The sequence below is a fragment of the Nansenia antarctica genome, assembly GCF_963989245.1.
Source record: "Nansenia antarctica genome assembly, chromosome: 8".
Taxonomy (NCBI): Eukaryota; Metazoa; Chordata; class Actinopteri; order Argentiniformes; family Microstomatidae; genus Nansenia; species Nansenia antarctica.
The window spans coordinates 185,001-206,713 of record NC_137678.1 but is presented as its reverse complement, the minus strand read 5'-3'; the positions used below and the strand labels follow the sequence as shown (position 1 = coordinate 206,713).

Below are 21,713 nucleotides of genomic sequence, written 5' to 3'. Positions count from 1 at the left end.
TCATAGATATCTATAGGGTTAGGTATCTCATAGATATCTATAGGGTTAGGTATCTCATAGATATCTATAGGGTTAGGTATCTCATAGATATCTATAGGGTTAGGTATCTCATAGATATCTATAGGGTTAGGTATCTCAGAGATATCTATAGGGTTATGTATCTCATAGATATCTATAGGGTTAGGTATCTCATAGATATCTATAGGGTTAGGTATCTCATAGATATCTATAGGGTTAGGTATCTCATAGATATCTATAGGGTTAGGTATCTCATAGATATCTATAGGGTTAGGTATCTCATAGATATCTATTGGGTTAGGGTTAACGTGAGTATGTCTGTAGGAGTTGTGACCGCAGCTCCAGGAGTCTCGACCAGGAGTCGCCCCCAAAGAAGAAGAAGCTCCAGCCCGCCTACACCTCCACCACCCTCCTGGCCGGGAAGAAGGTGCCCTCCTCTCTGCAGACCAAGTCCACTGACCTGGAGACCACCGTGTTCTACATCCCAGGAGTAGACGTGAAGGTCAGTGACCCTAACCCTAACCCTAACCCTAACCTGGAGACCACCGTGTTCTACATCCCAGGAGTAGACGTGAAGGTCAGTGACCCTAACCCTAACCCTAACCTGGAGACCACCGTGTTTTACATCCCAGGAGTAGACGTGAAGGTCAGTGAAGCGTTTCCTCTTTCCACAAGTCTGTTATGTTCTGAAGGTTAGGGTTAGGGTTAGGTTAGGTTAGGGACGCGCAGGACTGGACAAATACAAAAAAAATAAAACAAAAGTGTGATTAAAAAAGTTAATGCGTTATTTTTTCTGTAATTAATTAATCGACATTAAGGCGTTTAAGTCCCAGCCCCAGTTAGTTCGTCTTACGTCACTTTCTATGAGCTTCCAAGCTGCTGGACAGTCCCACCAAGTCACTGCCTGGACATGGAACTCCCCTCTGCTGTCACAACAGCATGAACGGGATTATTTTTTATTTTTTTTATCTTTGTTGAGGACTCATCGATAGAGTTGAGAAAGTGTCAACGTTTTTTCCCAGTGTGTAACCTAGTCTTCCTGTCTGATCCACAGTGTGTAACGTAGTCTTCCTGTCTTCCTGTCTGAACCACAGTGTGTAACCTAGTCTTCCTGTCTGAACCACAGTGTGTAACCTAGTCTTCCTGTCTGAACCACAGTGTGTAACCTAGTCTTCCTGTCTGATCCACAGTGTGTAACCTAGTCTTCCTGTCTTCCTGTCTGATCCACAGTGTGTAACCTAGTCTTCCTGTCTGAACCACAGTGTGTAACCTAGTCTTCCTGTCTTCCTGTCTGAACTACAGCTGCACTACAACTCCAAAACCCAGAAGACCGAGTCTCCCAACGCCTCCCGTGGGTCCTCCCTCCCCCGCACCTTCTCCAAAGAGTCCAAGCTGTCTGGTATGAAAGGCCCTCCCAATGCTGCCTCCCAAAGCAAGACTAACTCGCTCCTCCCTCCCCTACCCCCACCTCTTCCATCAGGTACTGAGAGTTCTCATCCCTACCTGCATGCCCTTCCACCTTCTGTGTAGAGGTTAGGACCTGCTAAAGGTTATGGTGCTTATGATCCAGCATGGTCGTTTAGTGATACAATGGGGGAAAAGTGACACATTGCATCTTTAAGACTGAGCTTTGATTTTATTCCGTTTCAGACACTCGCAATTTCTCGTGGTTGGGTACATACTGTACATACTGTACATACTGTATATACTCTACATACTGTATATACTCTACATACTGTACCCACATACTGTACCATATTCAGTAAACTCTGCTACAAAGTTATTTTCCAGAGGACATAAAACACAAAAATGGAACAGAAAAAAACACATGAAGCTTAAATTAATGAATAAGTACCAAGTTTGAATGTAAAGAGACATTTTCTTCACAATTTAACATTATTATTATTATTATTACTGTAAAAAAAAAATATTTTTCATTAATTTGTTCCTTTTTGTTTTGTTTTCCCTCTTGCTAACCCTTTTTAAAAGAACTACCGTATTTTCTGGACTATAAATCGCACCGGAGTATAAGTCGCTGTAACAGCCCAGGCTCAAGGCACTGTACACAAAATAAGGGGAGACCACACAGCTTTAAATCAGAACAAAAGTATTTATTTAATAAACTAACTTAAAGTACTTAAAGTAACAATAGATATGTTAGTCAGTATCATCAGTAGTGAATGCAGTGTATGGATGAGTGGAAGGTGTAGTGTAGATGTTGTAGGGTGTGTTAAAGTAAAAGTAAAGCTAAAGAGAGCCTAAGATCAACACAACCAAACCTGGTGGAAGGAGGAGAAGAGGGAGAATCAAGGGAGCAGACAGTTTAAGTAAGCCACTCCCCAGGTGCCTCAGATCAGCTAATCAACCCCTCCATATGGTTATGAGTGAGAGGGCTGCCACATCCCCAGGTGCCTCAGATCAGCTAATCAACCCCTCCATATGGTTATGAGTGAGAGGGCTGCCACATCCCCAGGTGCCTCAGATCAGCTAATCAACCCCTCCATATGGTTATGAGTGAGAGGGCTGCCACATCCCCAGGTGCCTCAGATCAGCTAATCAACCCCTCCATATGGTTATGAGTGAGAGGGCTGCCACATCCCCAGGTGCCTCAGATCAGCTAATCAACCCCTCCATATGGTTATGAGTGAGAGGGCTGCCACATCCCCAGGTGCCTCTGATCAGCTAATCAACCCCTCCATATATGGTTATGAGTGAGAGGGCTGTAAGCCACTCCCCAGGTGCCTCAGATCAGCTAATCAACCCCTCCATATATGGTTATGAGTGAGAGGGCTGCCACATCCCCCCCTCAAAAACCCAATCATCCCCCCAGTAACCAAACCACTAAGAAATGCGTCATGAAGAAAAAAAACACATAAATCGCACTGGACTATAAGTCGCATTTATTTAGAAATGTATTTCACAAAATCCAAGACCAAGAACAGACATTTAATCTGGAAAAGCAAGTTATTCAACTACACTACTTAAAAAACCCAAGATGGCGTCGCGCTTAGTCGCGAGGCTCGGGGTGGCTTCCACGCTGGTGTTTTTTTGTGCTTTTAAGAATATTTGTATGTACATTTTTATTTTAATACTTATAGGGAACAGTTGTGTAAATAGTACCTACAGCAGGCTCGACTTATTAGAAATCGGCACGCAAAACGACAAGACAGTTACAGCGGAGTTTCTAAAGCAACACAGGATTTTTAACGAGATAGCCCGTGTACCGGGCGAACCTTGGTTCTCAGTCCCCTCCCTGAGGCGGAAGCGACGGAGGCGAGATCGTAAGCGACCCCGAGGCCGCAGGGGAGGCCTGTTAGCAAGGCTAAGGAGAAGCCCAAACAAGCCAGCTATTCCAAACATTTTCCTCTCAAATGTCAGATCCCTGACAAATAAGATGGATGAACTGAGACTACAGGTGGCAAAAAACAGCATCGTAGGGGATAGCTGTGTGATTATTCTGACCGAAACCTGGCTAAATGACAACATTGTGGACGCTACTGTTAGCTTAGAGGGCCGAACGCTTCATCGCGCTGACCGCACGGAGCTTAGCGGTAAGTCAAGAGGAGGTGGGATCATAATATCGACGAAGGACAGCTGGTGCTTAAACACGAAAACTGTAAGTAGCCACTGCTCACCAGACCTAGAATACTTGACTGTTAAATGCCGACCCACATACCTGCCTAGGGAGTTTAACGCGGTGCTAATTACATGTGTGTATATTGCACCTAGCTCAGACAGCAAAGTAGCATTGGCGCGACTATACGACGTCATTAGTAGCCAACAAAGTACTGATCCACAGGCTATCCACATCATAGCGGGGGACTTTAATCATGTCGACCTGAAGGCAGTACTACCCAAGTTCTACCAGCATGTAAAATGTGCAACGAGGGGAGAAAAAACACTGGATAAGGTATACACCAACATCAAACGTGCTTACAAGGCTAGTCCGCTAGCTCATCTAGGCATGTCTGACCATGTGTCAATCCTCCTGATTCCTGCATACACCACAATGGGGAAAAGTGCTCCCACCACCACTAAGACTGTCAGAACCTGGCCAGAAGGGTCCGCTCCACTGCAGATCTGCCTAAATGACACCCTATGGCAGGAATATGAGCATGAGGACCTGGAACAGTACACGTCGTCGGTTCTGAACCACATAGTGAACTGCACCAACTCAGTCACCGTGGACAAACGGGTCCGGGTCTACCCCAACACGAAGCCATGGATGACTGGGAAGGTCCAAAAACTGTTAAATGAGAGGGACAACGCCTTCTTCGCAGGGAAGCGCACACCGCTGTACAGCTCCACCAGGGCCAACCTAAAGCGCGGCATCAAAGCGGCCAAGGCAGAGCACAGAGAGAAGATTGAGGAATGCCTCCTGAGCAACGACTCCAGGCGGATGTGGCAGGGGGTTCAGCAGATGACAAACTTCAGAGCCAACAGGCTCACAGCCGCAGAGGACGACCCCCTGCTGGCGGGAAAGCTGAACACCTTCTACGCCCGGTTCGACGAGGGGCGAACGGAGGTAACCACAACACAGACACCACTCTCTCCAGCTCTCAGCAGCCTCACCCTCACAGAGCACGAGGTGAGACGCGTACTGAAGGCGGTGGACCCCAGGAAAGCCTCGGGGCCGGATGGCGTCCTGGGACGGGTGCTGAGAGACTGCGCCGACCAGCTGGCCGGGGTTTTCACCAACATCTTTAACCAGTCCCTGTCCCAGGCCACCATCCCACCCTGCCTGAAAACCTCAACTATCATCCCAGTCCCGAAGAAAAGCACGGTGAGCTGCCTAAACGACTACCGCCCGGTGGCACTCACACCAATCATCATGAAGTGCTTCGAGAAACTAGTCCGGGCCCACATACTCACACGCCTCCCGCCCAACCTGGATCCATACCAGTTCGCCTACAGAGCCCACAGGTCCACAGAGGACGCCATAGCGACGACTCTCCACGCCACTCTATCCCACCTGGAGAGGGGAAACAGCTACGCGAGACTGCTCTTCGTGGACTTCAGCTCCGCCTTTAACACCATCCTTCCAGACAGGCTAGTGACCAAACTACTAGACCTGGGTCTATCACACTCTATATGTGCGTGGATCAAGGACTTCCTGACCGACCGCCCCCAGAGGGTGCGGGTGGGCCCCCACACCTCCACAGCCCTCAGCCTCAGCACTGGGTCACCCCAGGGCTGCGTGCTAAGCCCCATCCTCTACAACCTCTACACCCACGACTTCACCCCCATCCACCCCAGCAACTACATCGTAAAGTTTGCAGACGACACCACCGTGGTGGGATGTATCTCGGGGGGGGACGAGGCGGCGTACAGGGATGAGGTAGAGCAATTGAGCAAGCTGTGCAAGGTAAACAACCTGCTGCTAAACAAGTCAAAGACCCAGGAACTCATCGTAGACTACAGGAGGAAAAAGTCCGAGATCCTGCCCCTGCTCATCGACGGAGAGAGCGTAGAGATGGTCTCAAACCTCCGTTTCCTGGGACACATCATGCGGGATGACCTGGCCTGGAAGGACAACACTAAAGGCACCATCAAGAGGGCACAACAGCGGCTATACACCCTGAGATGCCTCAAGAAACAACACAGCAAGCAGGAGATGCTGGTGGCCTTCTACCACGGCGCAGTGGAGAGCATCCTCACCTTCGGCATCTCCAACTGGTACCACAGCTGCACGGCAGCGGAGAGAAACGATCTACAGAGAGTCGTGAGAACAGCACAGGGGATCACCGGCGCCACCCTCCCCTCTCTGAAGGAGCTGTACGAAACACGCTGTCTCAGGAGGGCCTCCAAGATCTCCAAGGACCCGACCCACCCTGGGCACGAACACTTTGTCAAGCTGCCCTCGAACAGGAGGTACAGGACCCCGGCCGCTAGGACAAACAGACTGAAGGACAGCTTCTACCACAGGGCCGTCAAGGCCCTGAACACAGAAAAGGCCTAAGTTCTGGGCCCAGGACAAGTCTGGACGGATTGTAATGGCAGCTAGTGCTGAGGCACAAACATGTACATTTTCAAGCCTGCAAACTGTGACACTTTAAAAAAAATGTGAAAAAATACTTTTCTTGTGCAATATGACAACCCTAGTTGACTATCTGTGCAGTATAGTACAGTGGATTGTGTACATAGCCTCTATTGATGTAAACCAGCTCCTTATCTTCTTGTGATTTTATGCATCTATGCTTTTTCCAAAATGTGTTTCTTTTTCCTTTCTTATACACCAGGGGAGCCTCCCCTCCTTAATTTCGTTGTTTGGTACCTGTACTGTAACAATGACAAATAAAGTCTATCTATCTATCTATCTATCTATCTATCTACACAATACCACACAGAACAACAGGCTGAATAGGCTAAATTAACATAACAAGCCACATTAACAGTTATTCAGCTACACAATAGCATAAAGAACATACATGGGAGGCTGAATAGGCTAAATTAACATAACAAACCAGCGAGTCCAACAAGCAAGTTACCAGTAAACAGGTTCACCAAGCTCCCGTTAATGTTTCAGCTAATTCTTCAGTGGTACAGGAGCAGCATATAGTTGTGACAAGCCCAGAGCGCCCTCTGGCGGCTGTAGACGGCAATGTAAAACTATGAAAAAAAGTGCGACTTATAGTCCGGAAAATACGGTCGTGCTTATGCCCAATCAGCCACGGGTGGCCTTCAGACAATCACCTTCAGATAGGAGTCAGGCAGGAAACACGCTGTCCAAGTAAAACTACTGTGGAGTGGGAATGTTGTGTGTTTGTGGAGGGCTGTCAATGTGACCCTGGGGAACCCCCCTGTCTCCTCCCCTACAGGCAAAGGCAAGGGTGGTGGGGGGGTGAAGACAGCCAAGCTGTACGCCTGGGTGGCTCTGCAGACTCTGCCTGAGGAAATGGTCATCAGCCCCTGTCTGCTGGACTTCCTGGAGAAGGCCTTAGAGACCATTCCCATCACGCCTGTGGAGAGGAACTGTAAGTGCGTGTGTGTGTGTGTGTGTGTGTGTGTGTGTGTGTGTGTGTGTGCATGCGTGCATTGCTAACTGTGTATTTACACCATCCCATGTTGTCTACTGAAGCGGTTGTGTTGTAATGTGAGTCTCTGGTCTCTCTCAGCTCTGAACGCCCAGGAGGAGGACATGGGTCAGTTTGACCCGGTGGAGCCTCTGGAGGAGTCCACCACCTCGCTGGTGTCCTCCTCCACCTCAGCATACTCTTCCTTCCCTGTGGACGTGGTGGTCTACGTGAGAGTACAGGTATCTACCCTAACCCTCGCTGACACACAAGGCCTGTCAGAAGTGAAACCACCACAGTCACATGACGAATAAAGAGAACATGTTCCAGGCAGCACTCCTATGTAGACCGGTCACTCCTGTTCTTTTCAAATGACACAGTGTTTCCATTTGAATCTGTCGACATGATTTCTATCATCGCAGTTTAACTTATAACTTATTTTAATGTATTGTTTAATATCCATGTTTGTCCCCAGCCCTCCCAGATCCGGTTCAGCTGCCTGCCCATGTCCAGGGTGGAGTGTATGCTGAAGCTGCCCTCTCTGGACCTGGTCTTCTCATCCAACCGCGGGGAGCTGGAGACCCCCACCAGCACCCACCCAGCCGACGCAGCGCACCCGCCCTCCTCCACCCCCCCAGCCCAACACGCAGCGCACCCGCCCTCCTCCACCCCCCCAGCCCAACACGTCCTCAAACCTCTCCCCAGCAAAGGTGGGGACTTCAAAGCTGTTAGCGACACGCATTGAATCCAAACGGATCAAGTTATGCTCTCGTCAAACAATCCAAAAACATTGTGTTGATGTAAATGTTCTTGAAGAGAGGCGCCCTAACCCTAACCCTAAGTGTTGAGGTGTTGATGTAGTCAGTATGTGTTCAGTTTGACAGTGTTGAGGTGTTGATGTAGTCAGTATGTATTCAGCTTGACTCTTTTCTGAACGACTCAATCTTCCAGAGGCTTAAAGCTGTTGAATATGATCACCTGTCCAGAATCACATCTGTTCTGAAGGGAACTAACCAGAGTTGGTCCTGATAGTGTTCTCCAAAGCTCTACTAGGTGTTTTTTATTGGTTTTTATAAAAACGCAACACCGTATATACAATCAATTAATCAAACAATCAGACATTAAAGACATTACATTCAACAACAACCAACATTAAACTAACTAAAGTGCTCAGTGTTCAGTGTATTGTCCAGTGTAGTGTAATGTTCAGTGTTCAGTGTCCAGGTTCCAGTGTCGGTAGGAGGCAGGGGTAAAAAACCTGTTCGCTGTGCATCCGGGAAAAAAATTCCCCTGCAGCCCTCTAGTTGTAGAGCGACTACTCCAAAGCTCTACTAGGGTCTGACTTTGTGTCCTGGTCCATGGTTACACTGGGTCATGGTTGTGTTCTGGTCCATGGTTATACTGGGTCATGGTTGTGTTCTGGTCCATGGTTATACTGGGTCATGGTTGTGTTCTGGTCCATGGTTATACTGGGTCATGGTTGTGTTCTGGTCCATGGTTACACTGGGTCATGGTTGTGTTCTGGTCTTATTATTATGTTGTTGTTGTTGTGTTTTTCCCCTGAGTGTGAAGCTGCTCTAGTGTACTAAGGTACCTGAGTGTGAAGCTGCTCTAGTGTACTAAGGTAACTGAGTGTGAAGCTGCTCTAGTGTACTAAGGTAACTGAGTGTGAAGCTGCTCTAGTGTACTAAGGTAACTGAGTGTGAAGCTGCTCTAGTGTACTAAGGTAACTGAGTGTGAAGCTGCTCTAGTGTACTAAGGTAACTGAGTGTGAAGCTGCTCTAGTGTACTAAGGTAACTGAGTGTGAAGCTGCTCTAGTGTACTAAGGTAACTGAGTCTAAAGCTGCTCTAGTGTACTAAGGTGACTGAGTCTGAAGCTGCTCTAGTGTACTAAGGTAACTGGGTCTAAAGCTGCTCTAGTGTACTAAGGTAACTGAGTGTGAAGCTGCTCTAGTGTACTAAGGTGACTGAGTGTGAAGCTGCTCTAGTGTACTAAGGTAACTGAGTGTGAAGCTGCTCTGGTGTACTAAGGTGACTGAGTCTGAAGCTGCTCTAGTGTACTAAGGTAACTGGGTCTAAAGCTGCTCTAGTGTACTAAGGTAACTGAGTGTGAAGCTGCTCTAGTGTACTAAGGTAACTGAGTGTGAAGCTGCTCTAGTGTACTAAGGTGACTGAGTGTGAAGCTGCTCTAGTGTACTAAGGTGACTGAGTGTGAAGCTGCTCTAGTGTACTAAGGTAACTGAGTCTAAAGCTGCTCTAGTGTACTAAGGTAACTGAGTCTGAAGCTGCTCTAGTGTACTAAGGTGACTGAGTGTGAAGCTGCTCTAGTGTACTAAGGTAACTGAGTGTGAAGCTGCTCTAGTGTACTAAGGTAACTGAGTGTGAAGCTGCTCTAGTGTACTAAGGTGACTGAGTGTGAAGCTGCTCTAGTGTACTAAGGTAACTGAGTGTGAAGCTGCTCTAGTGTACTAAGGTAACTGAGTCTAAAGCTGCTCTAGTGTACTAAGGTGACTGAGTGTGAAGCTGCTCTAGTGTACTAAGGTAACTGAGTGTGAATGCTGCTCTGTCTCCTGGTCCTGCAGGACCTCCTCCGGGCCTGGGCAGTCCTCTGGGCCGCAGTCGTCACAGCAGCAGCCAGTCGGACCTGACGCCCAGCAACTCCTCAGGCCTCAGCTTCACCGCCTGCATGTCCGACTTCTCCCTCTACGTCTTCCACCCCTACGGCGCCGGGAAGCAGAAGTCAGCTGTCACAGGGCTGCCCCCCGGCCCAGGACCCCTAGGTACGGGGAGGGGGAGTGGGGGGGGGGATGTGTGGCAGAACCCTGGGTGGGGGAAGAGTGGAGGGTGGCAGAACCCTGGGTGGGGGGGGGTCCATGTTTGGAAGCACTTACACAACCCGAGAGCGTGTTTTTGTGTTCTTGTGTTCTTTGTGGTTCTCTCCCTTTGGCATTCCCACTGATGTGATGGGACCAGAGTGCTGAAGTAATGTAAACTAATCCTGCTTTCATTGTCTAACTCTGTCAGAGGATCAGGCACAGTTAGGGAAAACCTTGGTCCATGTTGAACAGTAGAGAAAGCAAACAAAAGTAACACTGAAACCTTACTAAACACAGGCTTCACCAGGTTTATCATTTCTAGTCTGTTGTAAACGAACCAACACACAGGGCTGTGACAGCTGGGCGAGGACATTCGTCATAACTGTTGAAATACTTATGAGAGAATGTGGATTTTTCTTTTCGCGTCTATTATACCTAATACCATGAGTGTAAAAGATGTATTATTAACAATTATTTTGCTACAATAATCTGTCCCATCTATCAAACTGTTCAATGTTTTGAGGGACAGATCGTTGGGCACGCCCTCTCCTTTTGAAGCTCTTGCACACTAGATCCAGGGGGAGGAGGGGGAGGGCGGTGAGAGGGCCAGCGAAGCACTAGCCTCCTCTACAGACGAGAGTGTGTGCTGTCAGAAACAGAAACGATGTCCAGAATGACCCGCTAGAAGAGCCGCCGGTCTGCACTGATGAACCCCTGGCATGGTTGGCGTGACAATGGTGGTAGAAGGATGATGATGAGGTCATGGTGGTAGAAGGATGATGATGATGAGGTCATGGTGGTAGAAGGATGATGATGAGGTCATGGTGGTAGAAGGATGATGATGATGAGGTCATGGTGGTAGAAGGATGATGATGATGAGGTCATGGTGGTAGAAGGATGATGATGATGAGGTCATGGTGGTAGAAGGATGATGATGAGGTCATGGTGGTAGAAGGATGATGATGATGTCATGGTGGTAGAAGGATGATGATGATGAGGTCATGGTGGTAGAAGGATGATGATGATGAGGTCATGGTGGTAGAAGGATGATGATGAGGTCATGGTGGTAGAAGGATGATGATGAGGTCATGGTGGTAGAAGGATGATGATGAGGTCATGGTAGTAGAAGGATGTTGATGAGGTCATGGTGGTAGAAGGATGATGATGATGATGAGGTCATGGTAGTAGAAGGTTGATGATGAGGTCATGGTAGTAGAAGGATGATGATGAGGTCATGGTGGTAGAAGGATGATGATGATGAGGTCATGGTGGTAGAAGGATGATGATGATGAGGTCATGGTGGTAGAAGGATGATGATGAGGTCATGGTAGTAGAAGGATGATGATGAGGTCATGGTGGTAGAAGGATGATGATGATGAGGTCATGGTGGTAGAAGGATGATGATGATGAGGTCATGGTGGTAGAAGGATGATGATGATGATGAGGTCATGGTGGTAGAAGGATGATGATGATGATGATGAGGTCATGGTGGTAGAAGGATGATGATGATGAGGTCATGGTGGTAGAAGGATGATGATGATGATGAGGTCATGGTGGTAGAAGGATGATGATGATGAGGTCATGGTGGTAGAAGGATGATGATGAGGTCATGGTGGTAGAAGGATGATGATGATGAGGTCATGGTGGTAGAAGGATGATGATGATGAGGTCATGGTGGTAGAAGGATGATGATGAGGTCATGGTGGTAGAAGGATGATGATGATGAGGTCATGGTGGTAGAAGGATGATGATGAGGTCATGGTGGTAGAAGGATGATGATGAGGTCATGGTGGTAGAAGGATGATGATGAGGTCATGGTGGTAGAAGGATGATGATGAGGTCATGGTGGTAGAAGGATGATGATGAGGTCATGGTAGTAGAAGGATGATGATGAGGTCATGGTGGTAGAAGGATGATGATGAGGTCATGGTGGTAGAAGGATGATGATGAGGTCATGGTGGTAGAAGGATGATGATGATGAGGTCATGGTGGTAGAAGGATGATGATGAGGTCATGGTGGTAGAAGGATGATGATGATGATGAGGTCATGGTGGTAGAAGGATGATGATGAGGTCATGGTAGTAGAAGGATGATGATGAGGTCATGGTGGTAGAAGGATGATGATGATGAGGTCATGGTGGTAGAAGGATGATGATGATGAGGTCATGGTGGTAGAAGGATGATGATGAGGTCATGGTGGTAGAAGGATGATGATGAGGTCATGGTGGTAGAAGGATGATGATGATGAGGTCATGGTGGTAGAAGGATGATGAGGTCATGGTGGTAGAAGGATGATGATGATGATGAGGTCATGGTAGTAGAAGGATGATGATGAGGTCATGGTGGTAGAAGGATGATGATGATGATGAGGTCATGGTGGTAGAAGGATGATGATGATGATGAGGTCATGGTAGTAGAAGGTTGATGATGAGGTCATGGTGGTAGAAGGATGATGATGATGAGGTCATGGTAGTAGAAGGATGATGATGAGGTCATGGTGGTAGAAGGATGATGATGAGGTCATGGTGGTAGAAGGATGATGATGAGGTCATGGTAGTAGAAGGATGATGATGAGGTCATGGTGGTAGAAGGATGATGATGATGTCATGGTGGTAGAAGGATGATGATGATGATGATGAGGTCATGGTAGTAGAAGGATGATGATGAGGTCATGGTGGTAGAAGGATGATGATGAGGTCATGGTGGTAGAAGGATGATGATGAGGTCATGGTGGTAGAAGGATGATGATGAGGTCATGGTGGTAGAAGGATGATGATGATGAGGTCATGGTAGTAGAAGGATGATGATGAGGTCATGGTAGTAGAAGGATGATGATGAGGTCATGGTGGTAGAAGGATGATGATGATGAGGTCATGGTGGTAGAAGGATGATGATGATGAGGTCATGGTGGTAGAATGATGATGATGAGGTCATGGTGGTAGAAGGATGATGATGAGGTCATGGTGGTAGAAGGATGATGATGATGAGGTCATGGTGGTAGAAGGATGATGATGAGGTCATGGTAGTAGAAGGATGATGATGAGGTCATGGTGGTAGAAGGATGATGATGAGGTCATGGTGGTAGAAGGATGATGATGATGAGGTCATGGTGGTAGAAGGATGATGATGATGAGGTCATGGTGGTAGAAGGATGATGATGATGAGGTCATGGTGGTAGAAGGATGATGATGATGAGGTCATGGTGGTAGAAGGATGATGATGAGGTCATGGTGGTAGAAGGATGATGATGAGGTCATGGTAGTAGAAGGATGATGATGATGAGGTCATGGTGGTAGAAGGATGATGATGATGAGGTCATGGTGGTAGAAGGATGATGATGAGGTCATGGTGGTAGAAGGATGATGAGGTCATGGTGGTAGAATGATGATGATGAGGTCATGGTAGTAGAAGGATGATGATGAGGTCATGGTGGTAGAAGGATGATGATGAGGTCATGGTGGTAGAATGATGATGATGAGGTCATGGTAGTAGAAGGATGATGATGAGGTCATGGTGGTAGAAGGATGATGATGATGAGGTCATGGTAGTAGAAGGATGATGATGATGAGGTCATGGTAGTAGAAGGATGATGAGGTCATGGTGGTAGAAGGATGATGAGGTCATGGTAGTAGAAGGATGATGAGGTCATGGTAGTAGAAGGATGATGAGGTCATGGTGGTAGAAGGATGATGATGATGAGGTCATGGTGGTAGAAGGATGATGAGGTCATGGTGGTAGAAGGATGATGATGATGAGGTCATGGTAGTAGAAGGATGATGATGAGGTCATGGTGGTAGAAGGATGATGATGAGGTCATGGTGGTAGAAGGATGATGATGAGGTCATGGTGGTAGAAGGATGATGATGATGAGGTCATGGTGGTAGAAGGATGATGATGAGGTCATGGTGGTAGAAGGATGATGATGATGAGGTCATGGTGGTAGAAGGATGATGATGAGGTCATGGTGGTAGAAGGATGATGATGAGGTCATGGTGGTAGAAGGATGATGATGATGAGGTCATGGTAGTAGAAGGATGATGATGATGAGGTCATGGTGGTAGAAGGATGATGATGATGAGGTCATGGTAGTAGAAGGATGATGATGATGAGGTCATGGTAGTAGAAGGATGATGATGAGGTCATGGTGGTAGAAGGATGATGATGATGAGGTCATGGTGGTAGAAGGATGATGATGATGAGGTCATGGTGGTAGAAGGATGATGATGATGAGGTCATGGTGGTAGAAGGATGATGATGATGAGGTCATGGTGGTAGAAGGATGATGATGATGAGGTCATGGTGGTAGAAGGATGATGATGATGATGAGGTCATGGTGGTAGAAGGATGATGATGAGGTCATGGTGGTAGAAGGATGATGATGAGGTCATGGTGGTAGAAGGATGATGATGAGGTCATGGTGGTAGAAGGATGATGATGATGTCATGGTGGTAGAAGGATGATGATGAGGTCATGGTGGTAGAAGGATGATGATGAGGTCATGGTGGTAGGGTTATTAAACGACCACTAGTTGGCCGCTTGTAACTTAGCCTGCCTCCTACACAGAAAAACTGCAAAACAGCTTCATACTAACTTATCCTGATGTGATTTTGAAAATGTAAGGCTACTGGGTTGAAGAACGCACATATCTAGGAAAAGTCATGATAGGAGGGTCCTGAAATTTGAGTGCAAAGATAGAACATTTTTCTTTACTCACTACTAATGGCTGTTCTTGTGTTAATTCTAGACCCCCCCCCCCCTTACTGTTGTTGTTGTTGTTGTTGTTGCTGTAAAGGCACAGTGGATGAAGAGCCGTCTTCTGTGACCGGGAGGAAGGACTCTCTCAGCATCAACCTGGAGTTTGTGAAGGTCAGCCTGTCCAGGATGAGACGCACCGGAGGGCCCACCTTCATCGAGAGCTTCGTCCCCGGCAAGGGGGGCAAGATGGACACCACCCTCATCAACATCTCAGGTGCCTCTTCTGATCTGCCACATTCAACACCGGTCCAGTTCTGAGCCATTCAACACTGGTCCAGTTCTGAGCCATTCAACACCGGTCCAGTTCTGAGCCATTCAACACTGGTCCAGTTCTGAGCCATTCAACACTGGTCCAGTTCTGAGCCATTCAACACTGGTCCAGTTCTGAGCCATTCAACACTGGTCCAGTTCTGAGCCATTCAACACTGGTCCAGTTCTGAGCCATTCAACACTGGTCCAGTTCTGAGCCATTCAACACCGGTCCAGTTCTGAGCCATTCAACACTGGTCCAGTTCTGAGCCATTCAACACCGGTCCAGTTCTGAGCCATTCAACACCGGTCCAGTTCTGAGCCATTCAACACTGGTCCAGTTCTGAGCCATTCAACACTGGTCCAGTTCTGAGCCATTCAACACTGGTCCAGTTCTGAGCCATTCAACACTGGTCCAGTTCTGAGCCATTCAACACTGGTCCAGTTCTGAGCCATTCAACACTGGTCCAGTTCTGAGCCATTCAACACTGGTCCAGTTCTGAGCCATTCAACACCGGTCCAGTTCTGAGCCATTCAACACCGGTCCAGTTCTGAGCCATTCAACACTGGTCCAGTTCTGAGCCATTCAACACCGGTCCAGTTCTGAGCCATTCAACACCGGTCCAGTTCTGAGCCATTCAACACCGGTCCAGTTCTGAGCCATTCAACACTGGTCCAGTTCTGAGCCATTCAACACTGGTCCAGTTCTGAGCCATTCAACACTGGTCCAGTTCTGAGCCATTCAACACCGGTCCAGTTCTGAGCCATTCAACACTGGTCCAGTTCTGAGCCATTCAACACTGGTCCAGTTCTGAGCCAGCGGTACTGTATATATATCTGTATATGCATATATATATATATATATATATATATATATATATATATATATATATATATTATTCACATGGGAAGGTGGTTGAATTCTGTAGTCCGCTCATCCGTTGGATACTTGATGTGTTTTTAACGGTATATTATATAATTGTATATTAAATGTTCTCTTGTAGTTTTAAATATGCTTAGTTAATCTGCCTTGATGGTGTGATAACCCTAACCCTCTCACTGAGGCCGTGGGGATTTGCACACTGAGCTAGAGACGACATAAAACATGGAGCACAGTCAGCCAGGCGGAGTTATTCCTAAAGGTAGGGGGCTTTTCCTGCTCTGAAACGGCCCTGCCGTATCGTACTACAGAATGTTAAAAGGTGAATAACCAAGTGCCTCCACCGGAGGGACACGCCCACCTGATGTTCGGTCGATAGGGTTTGGCTCATGGGTTAGGGTTATGGTTAGGGTTTGGCTTATGGCTGATTGGTCAGACTCTGGCTCCTCTGTGGTTCTGGGGGGATTCATTCCCTCTCCTCCGTCGGTCTGGTACATACAGGGATGCAAACAACTAGATTTTCGGAGCTTTTCCCTTTTGTGACGTAAATTTGGTGACTTGTGTGAATCGTGGAGATCCGAAGAGTTTTTATTTGGGGGAGGAGGGGGGGGTGTGACGAATCTCCTTAACTATTCCGGTTTCTATGTTGTTCTCTCTCTCTCCCTCTCCTCAGCCGTGTGCGACATCGGCTCGGCCTCCTTCAAGTACGACATGCGACGTCTGAGTGAGATCCTGGCCTTCCCCAGGGCCTGGTACCGCAGGAGCATCGCCCGCCGCCTCTTCCTGGGCGACCAGACCATCAACCTGCCAGGTGACCCTTAGGGTTAACCCTAACCCTAACCCTAACCCTAACCCCGCTTCTGTTGTTGTCTCTTTAACAACCTTCTTCATAAAGGAAGGGTGTGTCCAAAGGGCTCAGAAACATAAAGGAAGGGTGTGTCCAAAGGGCTCAGAGACATAAAGGAAGGGTGTGTCCAAAGGGCTCAGAGACATAAAGGAAGGGTGTGTCCAAAGGGCTCAGAGAAGGAAGGGTGTGTCCAAAGGGCTCAGAGACATAAAGGAAGGGTGTGTCCAAAGGGCTCAGAGACATAAAGGAAGGGTGTGTCCAAAGGGCTCAGAAACATAAAGGAAGGGTGTGTCCAAAGGGCTCAGAGACATAAAGGAAGGGTGTGTCCAAAGGGCTCAGAGACATAAAGGAAGGGTGTGTCCAAAGGGCTCAGAGAAGTGGAGCCAAACAGTCTCAGGTTGATCTTAAAAGGATAGTAAAAATCTAAGGTTCATCAGTGGCTCTAACGTAGAGAGCGTGCGATTCCTGTTGCGCGTCAACATTCCATTTTGAAGTTTGAATGGAAGTCTATGAGAACATCGCATTTCAACACACACGGCCCCGATTTTAATCGCACGGCGAAAATTCGATTCCATTCATTTTGAATGGGACAAAGCACACGGCGTGCGAGTTTTGTCGCACTGTCAAATTTGTGCTTTTTCCCATTCAAAATGAATGGAATCGAATTTTCGCCGTGCGATTAAAATCGGGGCCGTGTGTGTTGAAATGCGATGTTCTCATAGACTTCCATTCAAACTTCAAAATGGAATGTTGACGCGCAACAGAAATCGCACGCTGTGTGCAGAGCCCTTAATGTAGCTGTGAATGGTTGTCCCCTTTAGTAAACGCTCTCCCAAACCCTGGCCCTTTCACAACGCAGCCTTTACTCCCCCCCCCCCCCCCCCCAGCCTCGGGCCCCGCCACCCCAGACTCTGTGGAGAACGTGATGCAGCACCTGTCCCCTGAGTCCAGCCGCAAGGCCTACTGGAGGACCTGGGACGGCAGCACTGGAGGGGGACACCCCCTGTCCCAGTCCCCCAACGTGTTCACGGACCACCCTGGCAGCGGCTCCCCCGGGGGGCTGTCCCACCTCAAGTCCCCGGCCCCCGGACGCACCAGGAGCGTCTCCGACTCCTCTGCTCCCCGGAGAGGTAGGCTAGGGTTGGGGTTAGGCTGGGGCACAACTGGTCTGAGTCACATTAGGGGGAGAGGTAGGCTAGGGTTAGGGTTAGGCTGGGGCACAACTGGTCTGAGTCACATTAGGGGGAGAGGTAGGCTAGGGTTAGGGTTAGGCTGGGGCACAACTGGTCTGAGTCACATTAGGGGGAGAGGTAGGCTAGGGTTAGGGTCAGGCTGGGGCACAACTGGTCTGAGTCACATTAAGGGGAGAGGTAGGCTAGGGTTAGGGTTAGGCTGGGGCACAACTGGTCTGAGTCACATTAGGGGGAGAGGTAGGCTAGGGTTAGGGTCAGGCTGGGGCACAACTGGGCTGAGTCACATTAGGGGGAGAGGTAGGCTAGGGCCCGCTGGGGCAGAACTGGGCTGAGTCACATTAGGGGGAGAGGTAGGCTAGGGCCCGCTGGGGCAGAACTGGGCTGAGTCACATTAGGGGGAGAGGTAGGCTAGGGCCCGCTGGGGCAGAACTGGGCTGAGTCACATTAGGGGGAGAGGTAGGCTAGGGCCCGCTGGGGCAGAACTGGGCTGAGTCACATTAGGGGGAGAGGTAGGCTAGGGTCCGCTGGGGCAGAACTGGGCTGAGTCACATTAGGGGGAGAGGTAGGCTAGGGCCCGCTGGGGCAGAACTGGTCTGAGTCACATTAGGGGGAGAGGTAGGCTAGGGCCCGCTGGGGCAGAACTGGTCTGAGTCACATTAGGGGGAGAGGTAGGCTAGGGCCCGCTGGGGCAGAACTGGTCTGAGTCACATTAGGGGGAAATCAGCCAGTCAGGATCACTAACCCGAACCCTGGATGACTCTGATCCAGATGAAAGGTTTGAACAGCTGCTGCTCATTTGGATGATCAACATGAGAATGAGGATGCAAATAATAATAATACTATTTCCCTTCACAAATGGGAGTTCAGAAGCTCAGAATGTTTTGCAAATTCGAGTCTCATATTTGGATTATCACCACTGTCACAGGAAACAGCTGTTTTGTGGAGACTGTGTTCAACACACACCTAGAGCGTGCAGTTCACACCAGCAGTTTTCCCTCTCTGGCAGATTCCGTGACCAAGACGTCCACCCCGGCCTTCAGTAAGAACGGGAAGGCGGCCGGGCCGCAGGGCTCGCCCTGGGAGACGCTGGTGGTGTTCGCCATCAACCTGAAGCAGCTTAACGTCCAGATGAACATGAGCAACGTCATGGGGAACAACACGTACGTCCCCTAACCTAACCCTAACCTCACCCTAACCCTAACCTCACCCTAACCCTAACCTCACCCTAACCTCACCCTAACCCTAACCCTAACCTCACCCTAACCCTAACCTCACCCTAACCTCACCCTAACCCTAACCTAACCCTCACCCTAACCCTCATCCTCACCCTCACCCTTAACCTAACCCTAACCTCACCCTCACCCTAACCTCACCCTAACCCTAACCTAACCCTAACCTCACCCAAACCCTCACCCTCACCCTCACCCTAAACCTAACCCTAACCTCACCCTCACCCTAACCTCACCCTAACCTCACCCTCACCCTAACCTCACCCTAACCTCACCCAAACCCTCACCCTCACCCTAACCCTAAACCTAACCCTAACCTCACCCTAACCCTAACCTCACCCTCACCCTCACCCTGACCCTAACCCTAAACCTCACCCTCACCCTCACCCTGACCCTAACCCTCACCCTAACCCTAACCCTCACCCTCACCCTGACCCTAACCCTAACCTAACCCTCACCCTGACCCTAACCCTCACCCTGACCCTAACCCTCACCCTGACCCTAACCCTCACCCTAACCCTCACCCTCACCCTCACCCTCACCCTGACCCTGACCCTAACCCTCACCCTGACCCTAACCCATAATGCCCCCCCCACACCTAGAGCCAGACCCATACTGCCCCCCCCCTCACCCTAACCTTTATAACTATAACCTGTGAACTCCATTATAACTATAACCTGTGAACTCCATTATAACTGTAACCTGTCAACTCCATTATAACTATAACCTGTCAACTCCATTATAACTGTAACCTGTCAACTCCATTATAACTATAACCTGTGAACTCCATTATAACTATAACCTGTGAACTCCATTATAACTGTAACCTGTCAACTCCATTATAACTATAACCTGTCAACTCCATTATAACTATAACCTGTCAACTCCATTATAACTATAACCTGTCAACTCCATTATAACTGTAACCTGTCAACTCCATTATAACTATAACCTGTCAACTCCATTATAACTGTAACCTGTCAACTCCATTATAACTGTAACCTGTCAACTCTTCACACCCAGCACGATACCTTTTGCCCATTGACAGTAATGTAATCTGGCTCTGCATGCAGCCTTAACAAACACCATCATTACAAACATTTCACACATTTCCTTTCCTCTAGCTGGACCACCAGCGGTCTGAAGAGCCAGGGCCGCCTCTCTGTGGGCAGCAACAGAGACAGAGAGATCAGCATGTCTGTGGGCCTGGGCCGCTCCAAGCTGGACTCTAAAGGAGGAGTGGTGGGCGGCAACATTGATGTCAACACCCTGGAGATGGTCTGTAAGTATCCAGTCATTAACCCTAACCCTAACCCTACAGTCTTTACAATGGAAAGCTGCTATTTACACACAACCACCACTAGTTGGCCATCTTGTAAATTAGCCTGCCTCCTACACAGAAAAACTGCAAAATAGCTTTATACTAGTTTATCCTGATGTGATTTTGAAAATGTAAGGATACTGGGTGGTAGAACGCACATATCTAGGACAAGTCATGAAAGGAGGGTCCTGAAATTTGATCAAGTGCAAAGATATCAAAAAAATATTACTCACAGAGTCAAATGACCCCACCCATACAGTACAGTTAAGGTAGCTATGTACAGTTAAGGTAGATATGTACAGTTAAGGTAGATATGTACAGTTAAGGTAGATATGTACTGTTAAGGTAGATATGTACATTTAAGGTAGATATGTACAGTTAAGGTAGCTATGTACAGTTAAGGTAGCTATGTACAGTTAAGGTAGATATGTACAGTTATGAGCTATGTACAGTTAAGGTAGATATGTACAGTTAAGGTAGATATGTACAGTTAAGGTAGCTATGTACAGTTAAGGTAGATATGTACAGTTAAGGTAGATATGTACAGTTAAGGTAGATATGTACATTTAAGGTAGCTATGTACAGTTATGGTAGCTATGTACAGTTAAGGTAGATATGTACAGTTAAGGTAGACATGTACAGTTAAGGTAGCTATGTACAGTTAAGGTAGCTATGTACAGTTAAGGTAGCTATGTACAGTTAAGGTAGCTGTGTACAGTTAAGGTAGCTATGTACAGTTAAGGTAGCTATGTACAGTTAAGGTAGATATGTACAGTTAAGGTAGATATGTACATTTAAGGTAGCTATGTACAGTTAAGGTAGCTATGTACAGTTAAGGTAGATATGTACAGTTAAGGTAGCTATGTACAGTTAAGGTAGACATGTACAGTTAAGGTAGATATGTACAGTTAAGGTAGATATGTACATTTAAGGTAGCTATGTACAGTTAAGGTAGCTATGTACAGTTAAGGTAGATATGTACAGTTAAGGTAGCTATGTACAGTTAAGGTAGCTATGTACAGTTAAGGTAGCTATGTACAGTTAAGGTAGATATGTACAGTTAAGGTAGCTATGTACAGTTAAGGTAGCTATGTACAGTTAAGGTAGATATGTACAGTTAAGGTAGATATGTACAGTTAAGGTAGGTCCTGCTAATCACTGTCATGCCCATGTTAGCACACATCTCGGAGCATCCCAACCAGCAGCCCGGCCACAAGATCCAGATCACCATGGGCTCCACGGAGGCGCGCGTCGACTACATGGGCTCCAGCATCCTCATGGGGATCTTCAGCAACGCCAACCTGCAGCTGCAGGACGAGTGGAAGGTCAACCTGTGCACCGTGGACTCCAGCCTGTCAGAGAAGAGGTAGGAAGACACTGGTTATACGTGC

At 48.0% G+C, this 21,713-nt stretch overlaps 1 protein-coding gene across 1 annotated transcript in view; it reads left to right on the top strand.

Annotated features, from left to right (window-relative positions):
* The window catches only part of kiaa1109 (KIAA1109), a gene marked incomplete at its 5' end in the record, with an annotated part of 198,847 nt that overhangs the window by 150,286 nt on the left and 26,848 nt on the right, over window positions 1-21,713 (top strand). The window contains 12 exons of the mRNA XM_080537762.1: window positions 343-520; window positions 1,321-1,498; window positions 6,837-6,992; window positions 7,134-7,273; window positions 7,507-7,741; window positions 9,615-9,812; window positions 14,641-14,817; window positions 16,406-16,543; window positions 17,467-17,709; window positions 18,779-18,932; window positions 20,126-20,283; window positions 21,499-21,688. Coding sequence (XP_080393888.1) covers window positions 343-520; window positions 1,321-1,498; window positions 6,837-6,992; window positions 7,134-7,273; window positions 7,507-7,741; window positions 9,615-9,812; window positions 14,641-14,817; window positions 16,406-16,543; window positions 17,467-17,709; window positions 18,779-18,932; window positions 20,126-20,283; window positions 21,499-21,688 — 2,145 coding nt within the window. The remainder of the gene's footprint in view (window positions 1-342; window positions 521-1,320; window positions 1,499-6,836; window positions 6,993-7,133; window positions 7,274-7,506; window positions 7,742-9,614; window positions 9,813-14,640; window positions 14,818-16,405; window positions 16,544-17,466; window positions 17,710-18,778; window positions 18,933-20,125; window positions 20,284-21,498; window positions 21,689-21,713) is intronic.